Genomic DNA, 20,773 nt, shown 5'->3' on the forward strand with positions numbered 1-20,773 from the left:
TCCCCCCCACTAACATATGGTGACTTTACACAGTCTGTGGACCATGGGTCCGATCAGCTTTCTAGGAGCAAATTGAGTTCCCAAATAGCGTAAGCAACTATAAGCTCAATTCTGGCAGTATCAGATTCACRAACAGTCTGTCAACTGTAGGTCTGACTGCCTCCCCTCAAACAAGTAGTCAAGTTCACAAACAGTATGATTTATTCAAATACAACATTTARAAAGCAGGTTTCGGATGTCAGTACAGGAAATTCTCTGCTACAGCATGGGTTTTTTTTAGCTAGCTCTGATGTACAAATGTGCAATCATCACTCACCCCAGAGGATGGGAGAGGGCTCTCAGTCTCGAGTCTCCTCAGGCGGCTCAGCCTCCCCTCAGCCCGAGGGGAGGGAAGGGAGATCAGCCTGTCGACTGATCCAAGAGTTATGATGGTGTCTTCCTTCTTAGTTCTTAGTCTTCTCAGGCGATGCTCCAGTCCGAAGGGAGGAAAGAGAATCAGCGCATTGACTGATCCAAAAGTTATGATGRATTCTTTCCTCCAAGTTCTTAGTCTTCTCAGGCCGCGTCTCAACCCGAGGGGAGGCAAGGGRGATCAGGCCATCGACTGATCCAAGAGTTATGATAGAGTCTTCCCCCCAGTTCTTCATCCTTAGTTCACCTTTTATACTTCTTTTTACATTCAGGTGGAGCTTGAGTGACTAGAGTCATACTTAATATTGTTCTTGATTGGTGAAAAAGTTTCTCGCTKTCATTTAAAGGTACAGTCAATCAAAAATCTAGAGCGCATGCTCAGTGAGGGGTGGTCGTACCTCAGAGRTGGGTAACTTCTGGGATGSAGGTGTGTGTTGGCATTATAATGAGCATATAATGAGCAAAGTTCCAGCAAATTTCATCCAAAAGGAGTGATTTGACCCTTTTCTGGCTCAGCACCGGACTTTTTATTGTATATCTCCCATTGGACAGCTGCTGTGTGACTTACCAGTGGCCCAGCACARGGARTGMAACAGTGTTTGGCCGCGGGGTCTTCACTCTGCTCCATCCTCCGTTACTCCCCTTTGCAGCTGCGAGGATGGCAGATTGTGTTGCCTAGGCAACCATGAAGGAGCGGAGTCTGTGCGTACCAGCCATCCTGGAAGTGGCAACAGTGTCTCACCCCAAGCAAGCTTCTGCAATGCCAAAACTTATGTTAGGCCCTAGTGTTCCTCTCAGGAGGAACACTAGTTCTCCACAATGATTATATAATATATATAATATATAATTATATATTCTCTCCACAATGATTATATAAGTTATAATGAAATTTAAGGAACTATCAGTGTATATATTGTCATTAGTAACATAAAATTACAGAATCAATCATGTAGTACATTTATTTTGTCTTAAAATATATGAAAGTCACATCAGAACTTTGCTGATTTTCTCCATAAATCCTTTTTCTTGTAGCATACATTGACGTGGCAGCCTCACAATTTAGGTGTTTTGCTTGAAGGTTATCTCTGTAGCAAAGTGGTACAGGAATTTTCAGTGTATAATCTGTGAAGCTTTAAGCGAGTGGTATTTGTATTGCTTTTTTCTGGCTTTCTGCTTTTCAGATGAACTTTCTCTTGTTTTCATTTTTTTTTTCTTTAAAGCACTGTATATTTTTAAAGTATTAGAACCTGATATATTACATGACTCAGCTCCTGAATATAATTTTGCTTTGAGCTTGATACTGGGAGCTGGTGATTCCTGCTTTTATATATTTGCTTGCATGACAAAGATGCATCCCCATAGATTTTACTTTTAAAGTAATGGTTGTGTAACATGCAGTAAATTTTGCTTCCCTATTTATTTTAGTCAACATTATCATATTCTAAAATATGTTTTCGTCCTGCTTTTATGCTTTAGTTTTGATATCAGTCTGTCACAGTTCATTGTGTCCCGAGTTAMAAATAAGATAAGTCTTTTTATATTATTTGGAGTTGTGATTTTGTGATTTTATTTCTTTTTCTGAAATAAAGAATAAAACGTATGTCAATTCTATTTTAGCTTCTTACATTGCTGTCATCATGGGCCAGTGAGTAGTTTTTAGTTTAGGAGTTTTTCTTCTGTACCAGAATGTCAATGGTTCTGTCTTCAACAGATAAACCCAAGATATTATCTAGTGCTTATAAAGTCACTCAGCCGTGCAGTGTGAACCACCACTGCATGATTTAGAAATGCTGTGCTGCAGAACAGATATAAAAACCAGTATATGGTAGCAAGAGTAATATGTACTATATATATAGCAGCCTTACTGTAATTTTGTCACATATAAATTTTAATTGTAACAGTATTCAATAGTATCACAATGAAAAAAGGAAAAAGAAAAAAATCCCTAAAATTTCTGCGACAGATAAACAGTCTGTTATCCAGACTATATATTTTTAACATTTAGGTTCTGTTCCATTTCCTTATATAGTGCATTTGATAATTTTGTGAAGAGAGTTGATATACCTCATACATGAAAGGGCTTTAAACAGCCAAATTACACTGTAAGTCTAATTTCCATTTTCTTAGTGTATAGATTCTTCTAAGTATGAAAAAAAAAAATCCATCCTGTCATCCCTTTTTGCTTAAAAATAACCTCAAAAATCTGTGAGAAGACCTATACTGAACAAAAGCAGAAGTATGGCTTGAAGAGGCCCTCAATTATTATGGAATGAAATAGCTATATTTAAAGATACTGCTGCAAGGTAGCATACTTGTGCTACATTGACTTTATGTATGGTAAATTTATTTTTTTATTACTCATTTTATTATGAATTGCCCAGTCATTTATCAATTCCAGTGAAAATGGAGGTGACACAGAACTAGATATTCTTACAGATGGGAGATATGACCTCCACATATCTGCAGACAGATCTGCGGGATGGCCAGTGATAGCAAAAAGGCTAATAAAATATAAAAGTCCTTTGTGACTTATATAATTTAGTTATTACATGAGTTAGAAGTGTAACTTAGAAATGTTTTCTCAAGCAAAACATAGACACATTTTTAGTTCATTAAACACTTGTGAGGTGTTTTTTGGTTTTGTTTCTGTTTGTTGGGATTTGTTTTGCAGGAGGGATAAAATGGTCTTTCTTTTTTAGGGAAATGCAAGTGTGGCACATTTATTGAAGCCTCTCTCCAATATATAATAGAAAAAAACTATGCCTAGGTCATATTTTGTTAAAGTGTGCACTTTTTAAAGTCCGTCTATCTATGCCTTTCTAGCAAGTCTAAATACTTCTGTGAGCATTCAGGGCTCTGTCAAGCTTTGCTGGAAAGAGTGCAGTGTATGAATTTATCTGATGGTGTTATTAACTGTTGGAATACTGAAGCTTTGCCCATTCTGTAAGTCACTGTGTAATGCTGTTGCTCTATCACTCCTGACTGGGGTGTTTATCCTTGTTCTGTTCTTGGGGGCCCATTTACCTGTTTTGCTCTAGGATTGCTGTTTTCAGCATGCAGTTGGTAGGGATGGCAACTATGTGCTGTCAATCTGATTGGTAAACAAGGTAATAGGTAATACTGTACTGTAGTTCTTGCAGAACTGAATGTGTAATATAACTGAAGTTACAAAATGTTCACTAGCATTAATTGTTCCAGTTTGAATTTTTAAATAAAGCAATATTGTCTTTCCTCTTTTCATGTCAGTTGTCTTTACTATGTTAAACAGAGGAAAAATTAATATCATAGGATGATCAGGAAAAGACAATTCAAAAGAAAAAGTTAGCATCCAGTGCTACTGTGTGTCCCACAGGTTCTTCCACTTTGATCAAACCTGCCTCCACTGGTGAGTTAGAGGAGCGTATTGCGGCCACTACTGGTGCCATTACAGTTGATAGCACATCTGCTGATGTTACTGTATCCAGTGTCACCTCAGTGACCATCTGTAGACAACCTACTGAAGAGCAACAAGTGCAAGCTATGAATCTAAGGAAATCAGTTCTGGAATCGGCCACTTCCGAGGAAGCAGTCTCCCTCCATCAAGCAAACTTACAAAGCACCAGAAGARGACCAAGAAATGCTGAGCAGATAGAAAGAACTAAAGAACTTGCAGTTGTTACTCATAGAGGTATTGGATATTATTTTACTTGTGCCCATGTAGTTATGGAAAAAAAAATATTTTGTGTAAACTAAAACTGAAAAGTTAGGTACACGTTTAGGAAGGGTAATTGAATCAAATGGGAAAGGGATTAAATCTGATTAAACACGAGTTTTAAGGTAGTAGATAGGTGGAAAAGGAAATTAAGAATAATGCTGTCAGAGTAGTTTTAATTAAATTATAAAAAGGAGATGGGAAAAATCAAAGATTTTTTTTTCTGTAGCTTATATGATTTTATTTCATAATCAAGCCTAGTGTTCATGAAATCTGATAAAGTTTAGAGAACTGGGAGTAAAAATATTCCCCAGTGCTTCACATAAATTTAAATATAATCAACCATAACATAAAAAAATGTACTTTATAACTAACAGTTTTCTTCTAAACTAACCAGTGATTCAGATGCACTGATCTACCTTCTGCTTAAATCTTCAGCAACCATTTGGCTTTTTAAAATATAAAATTAGTAAAAGAAGCAAAAATTACAACAGTAGGGAACTCAGTAGAAATTATTTTAGTATTAAAATTAAAGATTGCACGTATTTCTGCATATAGAGAATTTAGGTCATATGTGAAAATACTAATGATGAGCAATATTTAGAATATAAAGAATGATTTTTTGTGTGTTTAAAGGTAACCGACAATGCCTGAAATTTCAGCTAAGAGACTGTAATGTTGGAATATCTTAATATAACTTGAAGAGACATTCACAAATAGATTGCATGTCATATGGTTTTACTCCCAAAAAAAATTGAAATTCATATAAGGAGTAGATTAATGTAGGTGAATAACATCAAATAGTATTTGTTATTGTGTGCTACCTCATTGTTGCATGTTAATCTATTGTGTAAAAAAAAAAAAAAAACCCTACAGGTATGTTGAAAATGTTCATCTTTAGTAGAACAAGCAGTTTGCATATCTGATTAGCCTATATGGCTAATCCTTTGCAAAGACTTCTTTAGTTTGGAAAATATCTTCCTACCGGAAGCTCCTAGATACCTAGCATAAATTAGTCTAGTTTCATTTACTTAAATGAGGAGATTGCACCTATTGAAACTAGCAGAGCTGTAGCCTCTCACAATTTGAAAATGAAGACTGTAGTTGGTTTGCATATGCAAGAGAAATTATTAAATAGATACTTATGTTCCAGATATATTCCTGTGAATCTAGATCTGGAATAGGTTGTTGGATACGAATTGGTGTGAATTAATAGAATATGGTGTCATTGTTAGGTGTCAAAGGATTTTCTTTTGAAGAACTTTGGTCAAGGCAAAACAGAAAACATGCTTATTGTCAATTATGAGGGAGTATATGAGACTGTTAAAATCTCTCTGTTAAATGTAAGTTCTCTCTAAGAATTTATTCTAATGTAGGTATATGACAGTGAAGTAATATAGCAATATACAGTGATATTGCAGTTTCTTCTATCTCCCGTTTGTAATCATTGGACTATAATGCACCCTCCACTGTTTTTCTACTGTCTTTTTTTTTTTTTTTTTTTTTTTTTTGTAATATTAATCATACGTTAAGAATTATGCTTCCAAATCTGTGCAAATATTTCACTCTTAAAATGATAAAATTTAACATACTAAATATAGTAAATATATTGACTAAACTATATTAAATCACATATGCATATCCTTTAACTGGTAAATGTCTAATGTCTGTAGATTTTTCTGAGAAAGTTGTTAGTGAGATCAGAACAGTGCTATGTCTCACGATATGTTCTTGCTGATGCAAAATGATAACTACAGAATAAAGTCCAGTTGGCTTTAGCATGGTTTTTCTGTGAGTATGAGCTTGCAGAGTCAGTAAAYATTAACAATCTCATTATTAATATTTTAATATTGTAATATAAATTAAGCTAAACTAGGTGGAAACTAGGTGGAAATTAGAATAAGATCTTTGTGAGATCTTATGTGGAAAATGTACGTGATTACCTTCCTGCATCAAAAAGAGGTTGGACTGAATCAGATGAATAAAAGAATTATAATGGCTTTAAAWTGTTCTGATAATTCAATTTAAAAAAAAATGCAAGACGGAATGAAAAGATAAATGTTTCAGGGAAAATGCAAGTCTGTAGAGAACTTGAATAAACAACAGATGTAAAAGATATTTTAGGGAATAATAATAGTATATAATAGATATTTTAGAGAAGAAATTAGAAGATATTTTGCTTATTATTGGAATAGAGGAAGATTAAATGGAGGAAGATTAAATGATAGAGGAAGGATTAAATGGAGAGGTTAATTCCTTTCAAGTTGCAGCTTGATAGAAGTTGCAGCTTAGAAGAAAAATGTAACATGCTTTGGACACTTTGATGTGATGAGACCAAAGTTTCAAGCTCAGGAAAGTGCATCTTTTCCTCTGCTCCAAAGATGAGGAAGAGTAGGAGACACTTTCAGGCATTTATTTTGAGCGGTTCCAAATACTCATCATTACTGTGGATACTACAGCATAGTTTCTAATAATTACAATGGGACTGACTATAATAACTTTAATAGAAAATGACTTGTCATTTTTGGTCTTTTCTACTGTCAGTGTCTCATACACTCAGAATTCCATGTTTAACAGTGCTATTAGAGGTTTCAAGTTGTGTTAGAAGTCAATATCATCTGCATCTTTTCTTCCTAAAGGATGTAGAATATCTATTTCAATATCTATACAAAGATGATGAGAAATTTTTAGGAGCAGTGCTGGGGAAGCTTTCCTAGCATATCAATACTTTCTAAAAATGTATGTTCGTTTTAAATACACATGTGTCCTAGTTACCACCGAGAATAATGGGATTTTTTTTTTTTTTTTTTTTTTTTTTTTTTATGATTTTAGTGGAAATAGGCCATGGTAGTAGGATTTCTAACTTAATGTTCGTTAGAAGCAGAGATGGAATAAAATAAATGTGAAAGGTGGTAATATCAGTTTAGTGAAGGTTTATATTCACTTGTATCATTGAGAAAACTCCTTGATCTTTGAGTGCAAAATATAATTAAATCTGATTCTCATTTTTGCTGAAACAATATTATACTTCTGAGGATTTTAAAGAAACTACAAAGTGAATGTAATTAATTTTACCAAAAAAAAGTGAGTAAATAATTTTCAAAGATTTCTTAATTCTACTGAAGAAGTAAGAAGTGTCTTGAAAATGAAATATTTCTGGTTAGGTCACCAGGGTTTTGTTTTTCATTTTAATGAGCCTGCCTGCTACCCCCAGAGATAAATTGAAATTAACTCCTATCACATAAGAGAAACTCAGTATGAAAGATTTACAACAGCAATCCTTTCTCCATTTTTTTTTCCAACTAAGAACCATCAAGTTTAGCTAAATCTTTTTATTAAGCTTGATAAACAATGGAGAAACTCCACTCTTGCTCAATTTCTGGTATTCAATTAAATTAAATACTAATTGAATTGAATTAAATACTAAATACTAAATTAAATTCAATTAAATTAAAATACTATGCTTTTTGTTTTGACAAAATTATCATTTGCAAAGAATATGCAGAGTGTAAAAAGGTGACTTTTTCTAGACATCAAGACAGTCACTGACAGGATAAGATTGAATGATTCTTAAGATGTAATTACAATATTCCATATACCATAACAACTCTGCAGAGAGGGACCTGAGTGTCATGGTGGATGACAAGATGACCATGAGGCAGGAGTGTGCCCTGGTGGCCAAGAAGACCAGTGGGATCCTGGGGTWCATTAAGAAGAGCGTCTCCAGCAGGTTGAGAAAGGTGATCGTCCCCCTCTACACAGCCCTAGTGAGGCCACATCTGGAGTACTGTGTGCAGTTCTGGGCTCCCCAGTACAAGAGGGATGTGGAGAGAGTCCAGCACAGGGCTACGAAGATGATCAGGGGCCTGGAACATCTGCCCTATGAGGAAAGCCTGAGAGAGCTGGGCCTGTTCAGCCTGAAGAAGAGAAGGCTGAGAGAGGATCTGATGAGTGTATACAAATACCTCAAGGGAGGCAGTGAGGAGGATGGGTCTGGCCTCTTTTCAGTGGTGGCCAGCGATAGGACTAGAGGAAATGGCCACAAACTGTAGCTACAAAATAGCCACAAAATTTCACTACTTAGAACTTTTTCATCTGAAAGCAGAAATATCCCCAAACATTTGTAATGTTGCAGACATAATGCTATGGATATGCGTTCCGCTTGAGGATTAAAATGTAGATAAATGTTTGATTCTTTTCCTTCTTGTTTCTACCTTTATAAACCCTCCTGTGAAGCACAGTAATATTTGCTTTATAGGAAACATCCAGTAGCAACCTTTTTTTCTTTCTCTAAATCTTTTTTACTCTCTGAAATTTCTGAAATTTCAATCTCTACTGAAATTTCATATTAAGTGAAATATCAAAAAATATGACATAAGGTGAGTGATAGATAAGTGAAAAAAAGAGGAAGACAGAAGAATTTCGCCCTTAGAAAAAAGGGGAAAGAATAAGAAGATGAAAGTGGTTTGGTAAGAAAGTTGGATAAAACAGAAGACCTGAAAACTATGGGTAACAGGCTGGAGACCTCAAGAAGTTGAATAAAATACATTTTCCTGAAAAGCAAATAATTAAAGAAAAGGATCAAACATATATTAATACCTTAACATATATGTATTTATAACATATATTTACCATATATTTATATGCCTTAATATACATATTTTTTCTTGACTGATACATTTTAGTTTCTCATAAAGTCATACAGTATTTGATAAGATAAAATGCTACACTGTTTTCTGTTCTTATAGAAGAAATTGGAGTTTCAGCATGTTGTTTTTTAAAGACTACTAGAGGAGGCAAGACAAATAGGAAGCAAAACCAGAGATTTGAGAGGCCCTAGCTGTAATGTGATCATCATCATTTAAGTGAAATATTTATTGAATCTTTTCTACTTATGGATCCTATGCACTTCCTGGGGAATTCCTGAAGTAAGAATAGGTTCCGWGGGAGTCTATGTTAAGTGACAAGAGTGGCTACTTTACAAAGCTTTTAGCATATTTTTTTTAATACATAATTCCTAGATAAAGAGATATTTAATGTGATAATTTTATCTGCAAATAATTTGAGGTAGTGTACTATTTTCTTTCTCGCCAAATAACAATTTCCTCAAAATTTTCAAAATGTTGTCTTACATGTTAATTGAACAATAATGCACACACACTCTGAGCCCTAGAATCAGCTATTTAGGTAAAAAGCTGACCAGCCTTCTTGAATTTCCTTTTGTGCTTTCAATCAAAATTCTAAAATGTCAATATAATGTTTTATGTTGACCATAGATTTTTCCTTTAGATTACATATTCATTACTTATAACAGCATAATTTTGGAAATAAATGMACATGCTGATAGATTTTTCTTACAATTATGTTTATATGTGAATTGTTTTTATATAGCCTACTGATTTGAAGAAATGAACTGTTGTAACATTTCAACTGAAATATTGTTCTTTAAACATTCCTGTCAGCTTTATGATGCAACTCTTCCTTATATTTATTCTATTGATTACAATTTCTGCAGTTCTTTAATGTTCTCTGTTTTGTTATTCATGTTTACTTCCATAATTGATATTTGCCCATTCAYATGCTGTGTCATTATTTTCTCTTAATAATTCAAGTTTTATCTTGAATGTCAGTGTAAAATAAATACAATACTAATACATAGCAGTTAAAATATGGAAAACAATTAATCATTAATGTAATACATATTACTTATAAAATATGCAGTTTAAACATTTGCTTTATTTCTAAGTAAATCTTTTTCAAATTATAAAGATTTGACATACATAGAGTGTAGCATATATTCTAGAGTAGAATACAGAGTAATGCAGAATACTATGAAAACTATAATCTTAAGCATTTTAAAGGCTTTATAATTCAATATATACTTAATGTATTCTCTCATCATCTCAATCAATTCAAGACTTGTTTTTATTCTATCAATATTATTTTACCCTGGTTTACATATTTCATAGCATTATTGCATTACTTTATTATACAAAATTCTTTGTATTAGTTAGTACTTACCTAAGGAAATAAAATATTTTTATAATTTTGAGTGGAAAAGGTAGTAAAGTAGGAATGTTCATATAACTTTGTTGGCAAATAACTCTTGGATTTCCCATGCTGTTGCACGTTAATATTTTTTTTTGTTTGTTTTAGCAACACATTAGTGTATTTTTCATCAAGATAAAAACCCAATGAGAAATTTTCAAATGCATATTAAATTGTACATAATTGATACCATACACAGGCCGTTCTCTGAATATTGTCATAAGTTTTTATCTATAGACGGAAAAAATGAACTGAATATTTGCACAATTGAAATGGAAATACATCATATTAAATTATATTAAAATCTAATATATTTTGATTTTATTTTATAAAATATAAAATATAAAATATAAAATACATATGTTGGGATCATATCCCTATGGCTGGTTTTATTGAAGTACATAATTTTGTGCTTAGAGCTATTGGAGCATTTTATTCTATGGAATGGATTTACATTCATTCTCATTTGCATTTTCTTCCATTCTGAATATCTTTTTGTCAGCTATGGSGAGGAGTTAGCATTAAAATAGAGTCTCTTCTCAGCTGAACCRAGATGCCTGAAAGAAAATGAAAAGTCTTATTTTTCCATTCTGTATAACATAGTGAGCCACAGCTTCTTATGGATATCTCTACCTTTTGTAAGGAGTCAAAAAGTTATTTTCACTATTTCAATCATTATATTTTACCCATTGTGCACAATATCGTATCTCTTTGCGAACACCTTAGGATGCAAAACCAAGTATTTATTTCATGTTGTACTGGATCCAGAAACAAGTATTTATTTCATGTTGTACTAGCAAATGCAGTAAAGTAATTTAAAGTGGACTTTAATGTGCATTATATCTTTCTGCTTTGCAAAAGGAGTTAAACTTTGCCAAAGGCTAATAGGAAACCTCTGGAGAATCAGGCTTCACCTGATAAGCTGAAGGAGAATTCAGATTTCTACACTCTTTATTGCTACCTAGTACTTTTTAGGCTATGCTAGCCTCTTTGAAACTGTGTACTACATTTGTACCTGAAACAGCAGCATACAAAAGCAAAACTACATTCTTCTGTTCACTGTAAACACATTGCAGAAATTATTTTTTGTTTGAAAAGATATGCACTTCTGTGGGTGATCAGATTGATTGCTTGGTTTGATTTTATTTGAACTAAGCAGAAGCAATTTCAAAAGATGTTGATATGTATTTGCTTTACGTATTTGTTGCTATGTAAAAGTTTGACAATGTATTTGTCAATGAGAAATTTCAGAGCACTAGTTCCAAACTTAAGCATCTTCATAGCAGTAAGTCAGCAGTTAAGAATTGTTCAATATTTGTACTAATTTGAACAAAATTTATTTGTTTTTCACCCAAGTTTGTCATTATTCTCAGTTTACATCACTAAGGAATAACTGAACTCTTTTGAAATTATATTTTGTTGAGTTAAAATTCCTTCTAATTTGTAAAAATTACCTCTCATTCTCCATATTGACCCTACATAACCTCAACAATACAACTAAGGGAGAACTTAAACCTGTCAGATGTAGAACAGAGGATAGTAACAGTAATATTGGCCAGTTCTCTGAGAATCATGCTATGCTTATGACAGGAGAATTTGCTGAATGAAAAATATAAATGACAAGTATATGGGATATTACTATTAAGCTATTATTTCCAAATCTGTCTTCAGTTATATAGCCTTAGAAACTTTCAAAAGAACTGAGTACCTTTTAMTGTGTTGACCCTTTCAGAAATATTTTAAAATGTATCTACAATGGAAGTAATAAATTAGACACAAAACTTAGAAGTATGTATCTAGAAGAATAGACTGGGAAATAAGATGATTGGTTTTTCAGTTAAAGATGCTCATACTGATTCCTTCAGTGGCCCCAATGATGTCCAGTAAATAAGAAGAAAAGATTTTTTTTTACTTTATTTCAAAATGAGTACATTCAAAATTCTGAAAATTAAGATTTTGAGGGAGCTGAACTTCATTGAGAAACATAGATTAAAAGCATAGATTTAAAGCTGTGCCTAGTACTTTTGGTGCTGGAAGCTAGGAAAGTATGTTCATAATGCATAATAAATATTAAATAAGATAATTGAAAAAAGTAAATATATCTTCTGCTTTTAAATACAAAAATTAAGGAAGAAGTTATTTCAGGATAGACTTAAACTAATTGTAGGTGTTTACTGTGAAATGAAAATAAAGAAAGAACAGAGAGTCAAACAATAACACTTTGTTTGGTATCAAAACAAATATACAGAATTCTTTCTGTCTTTTTAACTTCATATTCAAGTCATTTTTTAAATTTAAATTGCCATTTTGACATTTGGAATTTAAATCATTTATACTTAAGTGGAAAGTTAAAGAATTCTTAAGTGGAAAGTTAATTTATTCCACAATTTTCTAAATTCTGGTTCTCATTTCACATTTCATTTAGCCTGTATGAGGAAATAGTAAATGGCTTGCAATTCCTGATTCTCACACAGTTTAATAAAAATAAATAGAGCAATTTTTTTCATAAACTTGAAAAAATAGTTTTTAGCATAGGGTTATATGATAAGTTCAGTGTTCAAGAATATACATACAGTGGGTCTGGTAAATATGTAAAAGGACTTCCAAACTATTATTTGACTGTTTTTATTTGTTTATTTATTTATTTATTTACTTACTTATTTATTCTGTCCAGAGTACTGACAATGCTGTGTAGTTTGCCTTGTCCCTTTTGCTGTCTTCTCTCTCAGGTCATGCCTGTGGTTTAGACTGGCCTATTCTGTGACTCTTGGCTCTTCTGAAATGCTAAATCTTATTAGTCTGGCCATATTTACATGTCTGAAGCTTATCTGAAATACCTGTCAGGAGAGGAATAATAAAGTTCTTTTATATATATATGTATATGTGTGTGTGTGTGTGTGTGTGTGTGTGTGTGCGCACACGTATGCTGCCTAACATACAATTTACTGCCTGTGTGTGTTTGGGCTCACAGTATATTTATACCTTGGTGTTCAATAAATCAGTGTTTAAAACCTGGTTAAAGGGAAGTTTCATCTCTGCTAGTGTAAAGAGCCTTCAGAAGTCCAGTGTTATTTACTTTTCTAGTAGTAYTTAATAGCCTCAGCAAAGCAATGCAAACCATTGTCAAAGTCTCTGGTTTAAACACTGTGCTCAGGAATACTTTCACAGTTCTTTGAAGTTTTCATTAAATCCTCTGAACTCCTTTTCTTAGCTATATAAGTTCTGGTTTAGCACTCAGCACTCAGATCAGTGCTCTACAGCTGCTGGAGGAGCAGTAGAAGCTGAAACAGCTGTCTTACTGCTTAAACAGATCAGTATATATGGCATCGCTTACATCCTCTTCCTTGAATCTCTCTTTTTGGCAGTAGTAGCCTTGTTCCAGCATCCAACTTCTTCCACATAGCTTGTAAATAAATTGAGTTATTAAAGTCTTATATTTTAAATTGTAATTTGGGTAGTTTTGCTTAGAAGATCCATTCTTATATAAGGTTCATTGACAGTGTCCTCCTGTTGTTGGAGGACAAGAACTTAGTATAAACATTTCATATGATTTTCCTTTACTTCTCTTACCTTTTCTTATCTGTTCACTTTCTTTTTATCTCTCTTTTTTATTCACTTATTTTGTTTCAAAAATATTTTAAAGGTACATGCTTCCCCTAAGTTAACTGCATTTATTGCAATGCCAGGCAGCCCAAAATTCAGCCATTCAGAAACAATTCAGTTTGGATAAGGTGGGAGAACATTACCTTCCATGTTACACTTTTAAGTAAAGGTGCTCAAGCATGAAACAGGACCAGTGACAGAATCAACAGCAGAACAGTAGAATGTAATCTTCATTATTTGTCAAAACATTTTTAGATGCAACACCACATTAGTTAACAATATATAATTAATAATGTAATATTTTTCCATGAAAACTTCTACTTTTTCTGTGCAAAAGCTGTAAGAACAGAGAATAAAATCTATGTATTTCCCAAATAAGAATGATTCTTCCATACCACAATGAAGGACAAACCTAAAATAGATATTGAAAATATTTCATGGGAATGCTTTTGGAGCATGAAAGTAGTTCAAATGACTTTTGATCTTCATAAAATATSCCTATCCAACTTTTATAACGATTAAATGTAAATTTTACAATCAACTTTTAAAGTATTTTTTAAATATAGAATTACAAATTTTAGTTCTTGACTTCATTTTGTTTTTTTTTCCCAACAATATTGATTTTTAATATAAATTTTGTTCATAAATATATGTTGTTATTTCTACTTCTGATTAAATCTTTGCAGAGTATATACAGATAAGGAATATGTACCTTTTTTTGGGGAAGGGCATCTACTCACTAAAGATCTGATGATATATTTTGGATTTCAGTGTCCTTCCACTGGTGTGTTGTGGAGAACATTTTTGTTTTTTTAAATGCTCCAGAAGTGGAGAAAAATAGTCAAATAACACAGAAAAAAGTCTTTCCAAGAATTTCATAATACCATTTGCTTGAAAGTTGCTCACTTTTCACTTAGCAGAATGATAATATTCTGGATTTTGGGGGAGATGCTCTGTGGAGGTGTAAAATTCAATATTTCCTAATATAGAAAAATACCAAATAAGTAGTAGCAGTTTTTAAGGAAAACACTACTATTGTTCCATAATTGTGTGACAACTATATATGGTCCATGGAAATAAATATTTTTTGCCATTATTCTTGTTTCCTACAGAAAAGACAAAAATACATTGCAAATCATATGCCATTCCTATATCAGGTACACAGATTGGTCTAAATGCTTGCTTTTTGTAAACTTTTTTTTTCACTTTCTTTTCCAGAATAGGTACAAAATACAAAGTTATTAGATAGCCAGGACTCTAGTTTTTATGTACTTCCATGATAACATTTGTCAAATGAAATGAAATATTATAGACTGTATTGCCTGATACATGCTTTTGTTTGTTTGTTTGTTTGTTTTTTTTAACTAGTGAAAAAGGCCATAGATTTTAAATCTAGAGGATTTAAATTGTTTCCAGGGAAAGACAACAGCAACAAGTTTTCTATCTGTGAGTGTACTCCTTTTTCGTTACTTTTTTCTAGTGCAAGAGTGAAGTTTGTGCTGTCTGTGTTGTTTGTGTGTTTACGTATTTCTAATAGTATAACTGAAATCAATTTCTATTTTTAATCTATTTCTTCGATCTGCATGATGGATTTTAAAATATGGTTCTACTCTGAAAACTCGCTTCTTATAAATCTGGCATCATAACATGCCATATTTATTTTATTAGTAATTTCTGCTTAAATTTGTAGTAGTTACAAAGAAATCACTATTTAGCCTCCCAGATATCAGCTGAAATCTTCAGTATGAAAGTATATAATTTTAAAGGATTTTTTTTCTTCCTTCTTGACTAGGCAATCCGAAGTCCATTCTCTGATGCAAATATACAACCATACATTTTTATTCAAACAACACTCATAATGCCACTTCCTGCAATCTCTTTTTCTTCACTSATTGTAGATTTTATTATCTTAAATATGCTTAGTGTCTTCTATTTAAATGATAGAAAAGAGAAACTGAAAGTATTCAGCATCTTAGAAGATAGAGTCCTGGTAAACTGATAAGGAACAGAGACACAACTTTCTAACATAAATTAAACACATGAGACTCTAAATGCCTTAAAGAGGATATATTGTTCAAAAGAAGATGCCATTTTTACAGAGTAAGGTTTTGGACTAGAACCACTTTTTAAATATTTGAAAGTAATTGGTTAAAACAAAGATGGGTTAATAGCATGTGTCTGCTCATATTACATTTCATTGTTATTCACAGGAGAGAAGACTTAACAAATATGTGTACTTACGAGGCTTCTTAGGCCGGACAATTTTTTTTTGTTTGTTTTGTTTAAAGCATAAGTGATGGATTCATTTTCCTGGACTTAGCATGGAATTGGGTTTCCTGAAGAAAACATATTTCAATGTATTTTTTGCTTTTAGGTTTTAAACTATGAACATGTAAATCTTGCTCTTGATTTTTTTTTAAGACAGGACTTAAAAAAAATGAATCAACCTGGACTTCCGTTCATCTTTTTGCAACGTAGCATACTGCTACTTTTAACTTCTTCACCTAACTAGTTGTAAAAGACATTGTATTTTAAAGCTATGTGTTGAGACTCTTTAAAAATGTTATTTTTATATCAATGAGTGACTGAAAAATAGGGGGGTTATGCAACAAGAAATATGGTAAGGTAAATCCAATAGTGTTTGCTGCAAACAGTGTTGAAGTCTCTGGCTGGCTCTTCATCTAGCTGACAAAAAAAGATTATGTCTTTATAAAAATATATATTTTGTAAATCAGTATTTTTTCCATTAAATAAAAATTAATAGGAATTGTATAATATTTACAGTGAGGTAGCAGATATGGTATATAGATATAATTGTTCTAAAATTAATGATAAATAAATTAATAAGTATTTTCAATACAATTTTCAATACAAATTCCTTATATCACTTTAATATTTTGTAATATTCTATGTAAAGCTGAAAGCTTTGGCATCTTGGTTTATTTCTTATGCAGAGTAGATCATGTATCTAAATCAAGAATGAGTGAAGGTGAAAATTTGATTTGTACATTTATTTAGTGATAATCTTGCCATAAAAAGATCATTGAGATTTTATTTTATATTCCAGCACTTTGTTAGMTGATCAATTTTGTAGCTTGTCAAACTAAAGAGGTAATATTTAATTAGAAGTATATGTATAGCTATTTATTTTATGTAAAATTCCCAGTGTGACCTCAGTTGGATCTGTACTTGCATAACAGTAATAGGGTCCTTCAAATGAAAATGACTATCAATCAACTGTTAGTGGAAGTAAACATAAGTGAATAACTATTTTAAATGGTATCTTGTATTATCAAAGTCTTTTAGAAATGTTATCTTCTGGTAATTGTCAAAAATATTTATTTTCCTTATTTTTTTCTTGAATGAACTAGGTATCTAATGTACAATATAATGTACAAAATGTACAATATAATGTACAAATGTACAATATGTAATTTTCCTTATGAATAATTTTGCAAACACTGCCCCTGATCCTGCAAGCACTTATGCATATACCTAGTTTAAATGCTTATGCTTATCAGGATTTCCCTTGTAAGAACAGAAACATGACAAGTGTGCATAGATATTTGCACATAGTAAAGCCATAAGCATAATGTAATTTYGATACAAGCATGCATTAACTTCATTGGGCAAGTGTTGAGATTAACAAAACAATCATTGAAAGGACCTTCTTCAATCTGGACTAGATCTATGGGCTTTCCTGGTCCCCATTGTGTGCTCAGACCGTGAAGGAACGACTTCCTTAAATGTCTTCCTRTAGAGGCTATAACAATATGTATATACATAAACTTATTTTTATAGGCAGGTATCTGGGGATCTAYAGGAGGACTGTATTTCAGTAGACTAAAAAATCAAGCATTCAAGCATTATGTCTGAAAAGATAACAAGACAAACATCCTGAGTTTAAGTTGTATATTCCCTTTTGTCAAAGCATATAAGCATGTAAATAATGAACAGAAATAAGAATGAATTTAAACTTGGCAGAATCAGTTTAATAACTTCTGTGTAGAACTCTCCTGGTTCTGAATTTTTATTCTGTAATATGTTATTTTAATTATGTACCTTCACTTATTTTACTGATACTTTTCCTTTAGCATACTCCTTCAGAATTTTCTTTACGAATATTAATACATCCATAAATTAGCCTTTAAAAATCCATTTCATAGAGTATTTTTTTAAGAATGGAAATTTATACTGAAGATATCAGAAAGCAGGGCAGTTTCTCAAACATCGGTCTGTGGTAGGAATTGTAGAATATAATAGCTATTGTGCTGTAGAATTGTTTGTTTGTTTTTAGTGAATATTCCTATATCCTTTGGGAGAGGAGAATGTGGTGTAAAATGATTTTTTTGAAATGTCTAAATAGGAAGTGCAGTAAATAGGAATAGTCCCATTTATACTTTATTTTGTTTAAAGTAATTCTTTTATGTGCGTAGATATAAGATAAAGACCCCTCCCTCTTTTTTTTTTTTTTTTTTTAATATTATTCAGCATTGTTATCAGATTCCACAAGTAGAAATTTCTAGGTATATTTTTAACATATCTTTAAATTGTCAGAAAAACTAGATGAAGATCATGCACCTTTTACCCTAGCTATTCTAGCTATTCTCAGGTGCAAATCCTTTCTCTCCAGTCCTCCCTGCGGTAGGGAATCCCTTATCACTAAGTCCTACCTGCTTAGGCTCAGGGATAGAGACTGCCTGATCTAACAACATCCTCCTAAATTGCATTGTTTCTGTGCTTAAGAGAATTATAACTGCTCAAAATGTATGTGGGAACTTTGTTTTCTACACTGATATACTCTCATCACATTAATTCCTCCTGGGGAGGAATAACCCCAGGCATCAATACAGAATAGGGGTTGACCTGCTGAAGAGCAGCTCCGCAGAGAAGGACCTGGGAGTYCTGGCTGACAATAATAACCATGAGTCAGCAGTGTGCCCACGTGGCCAAGAAGCCAATGGGATCCTGGCCTGCATCAGGAAGAGGGTTGCCAGTAGGTCAAGGGAGGTGATCCTGCCCCTCTCCTCAGCTCTGGTGAGGCTGTACCTGGAGTATTGGGTGCAGTTCTTTGCTCCCCAGTATAAGGAGGATGTGGAACTTCTAGAAAGAGTCAGGTGRAGGGCAACCARGATGATTAAGGGAATAGGACATCTATTGTACAAAGAGAGACTGAGTTGGGCTTGTTTTCTCTGGAGAAGAGAAGGCTGAGAGGGGATCTGATTAATCTGTATGAGTACATGAAGGGTGAATGTAAGGGGACAAGATCTTCTCAGTGGTGGCCAGTGATAATGGGCATAAGCTGAAACACAAGATGTTCCATCTCCATSTGAGGAGGAACTTCTTTCATGTGAAGGTGACAGAGCCCTGGAACAGKCTGCCCAGGGAGGTTGTGGAGTCTTCTTCTCTGGAAGTCCTCAAAACCCGTCTGGATGCCACCCTGTGCCACTTGCTCTCGGTGTCCCTGCTTGAGCAGGAGAGTTGGACTAGATGATCTCTGGAGGTCACTTCCAACCTTAACTATTCTGTGATTCTATGATTCCATAAACAAGTATAGTGGGAGGAAAAGATGAAAACCTGCTACTATGAATTAACTTTCAGTTCTGAATGAATTTCATTCATCCTTGTCCTGAGTACCCTGAACATTTAATGCAGATGAACATAGTTTACCTTTATATACTATTACAGCCAGCTAGTATATGGTACAGACTTCCCRGAACAAGGATGATAAACACAGGTGTCCTAATTGAAAAATACTGAGCCTGACAGATTACAGTTCAATCTTTAACCCTTTGCAAAATTTTCTTTATCCTTTGCTTTCCTCAGAGATTCTGAATCAATTATGAAGACATATATGAAGAAAAATTTCAAGGAAGGGAAGGTCCCCAAATTCTTCTTTTGCAATTAAATAATCAGAGTTAGGAAAAAAAAAATCTGAATATCATTATCCGTCATGAAAAGAATGAAATTTAAGAAAAAACTCTTAGGAACCCTTAGGAAAACACACACATTTTTTTTTGCAGAAGTCCATTTTACAAAATAGTGTGATTATCTTAATTTTATGCATGTTCTTTCTTAAAAGGAGACTATAACTGCAAATCCATCAGTCTGGAACCTCAGAAAGGGGGATATGGTAAAAAACCTTTTTCTGATCGGCATAAATCTAATGGTTTCATGTCTGATGCTGCAAAAACAAGAAAAAAAATGAAACTTGTGAAAACTTTTGTTTTTACAAAATATTCTTATATTGGATCATGAATTTAACTAGTAACAGAAAATTGTCCTTTGCTAGTATATTCTTTTGGGACAGTCGCCTCCTGATTCAATGAATTTCAAGAGTTAAATGCATAGCATATACTTTTGACTGCAAATCATTTTTAGAATATAAAATTTTGCAAGTTGAAACAATTATTGTAAAGTACAGAATGCATTGACCAAAAAGGAATAGGAAGYTGAATATGCAGAGAACTAGATTTCTATATAGAAATTTCTGCAAAATGATACTGATTTGAATACTAGTAACAGACCTTTATATGGAATACAGGCAAACACAGTCAGTTTCTCTCTGAAGATCCATTTTAGCTACGATCACTGTGTGCAAACAGGCATTTGAACTTGCTCCCAGATCACCATTTTTCAGTATTAAGGACAGATCTCTCAGCATGAGCCTATYCATTCAAGTTTTATTGTAATTCAAGAAGGAAACGTCAGCTCTAGACTATGTTCAAAGTAATATCTTTTGGCCCTTTAATTTGGTGAACACTCCTTTAAAGATGAATATTTGTAAAGGAATAATAATAACATATTGGTGTGAGTTCAATAATAGTACAAGGAAAGAGAATAGATGATTAATACAACTTATTAAAGTGTTATTTCTTGAAAATCTTAAGAAAGTATTTTACCTATTGTAGAAAAACCTATATATTGAAATTATACATTTTATGAATAATGCTATTTTGGTAGAAAATCTGTTTTAAATGACCAAAATTGTAGATAATGTATATTTTCATATTTGTTAGT

At 32.8% G+C, this 20,773-nt stretch overlaps 1 protein-coding gene across 1 annotated transcript in view; it reads left to right on the top strand.

Annotated features, from left to right (window-relative positions):
• LOC112945752 (CUB and sushi domain-containing protein 3-like) overlaps positions 1–4,794 on the top strand; it is an 84,507-nt gene extending 79,713 nt beyond the window's left edge. The window contains exons 6-7 of the mRNA XM_026037416.1: positions 3,764–4,078; positions 4,739–4,794. Coding sequence (XP_025893201.1) covers positions 3,764–4,078; positions 4,739–4,794 — 371 coding nt within the window. The remainder of the gene's footprint in view (positions 1–3,763; positions 4,079–4,738) is intronic.
• Positions 4,795–20,773: the final 15,979 nt, after the last annotated feature.

Source organism: Nothoprocta perdicaria, unplaced genomic scaffold (genome assembly GCF_003342845.1).
Source record: "Nothoprocta perdicaria isolate Ctin4 unplaced genomic scaffold, notPer1 scaffold_199, whole genome shotgun sequence".
Classification (NCBI taxonomy): domain Eukaryota; kingdom Metazoa; phylum Chordata; class Aves; order Tinamiformes; family Tinamidae; genus Nothoprocta; species Nothoprocta perdicaria.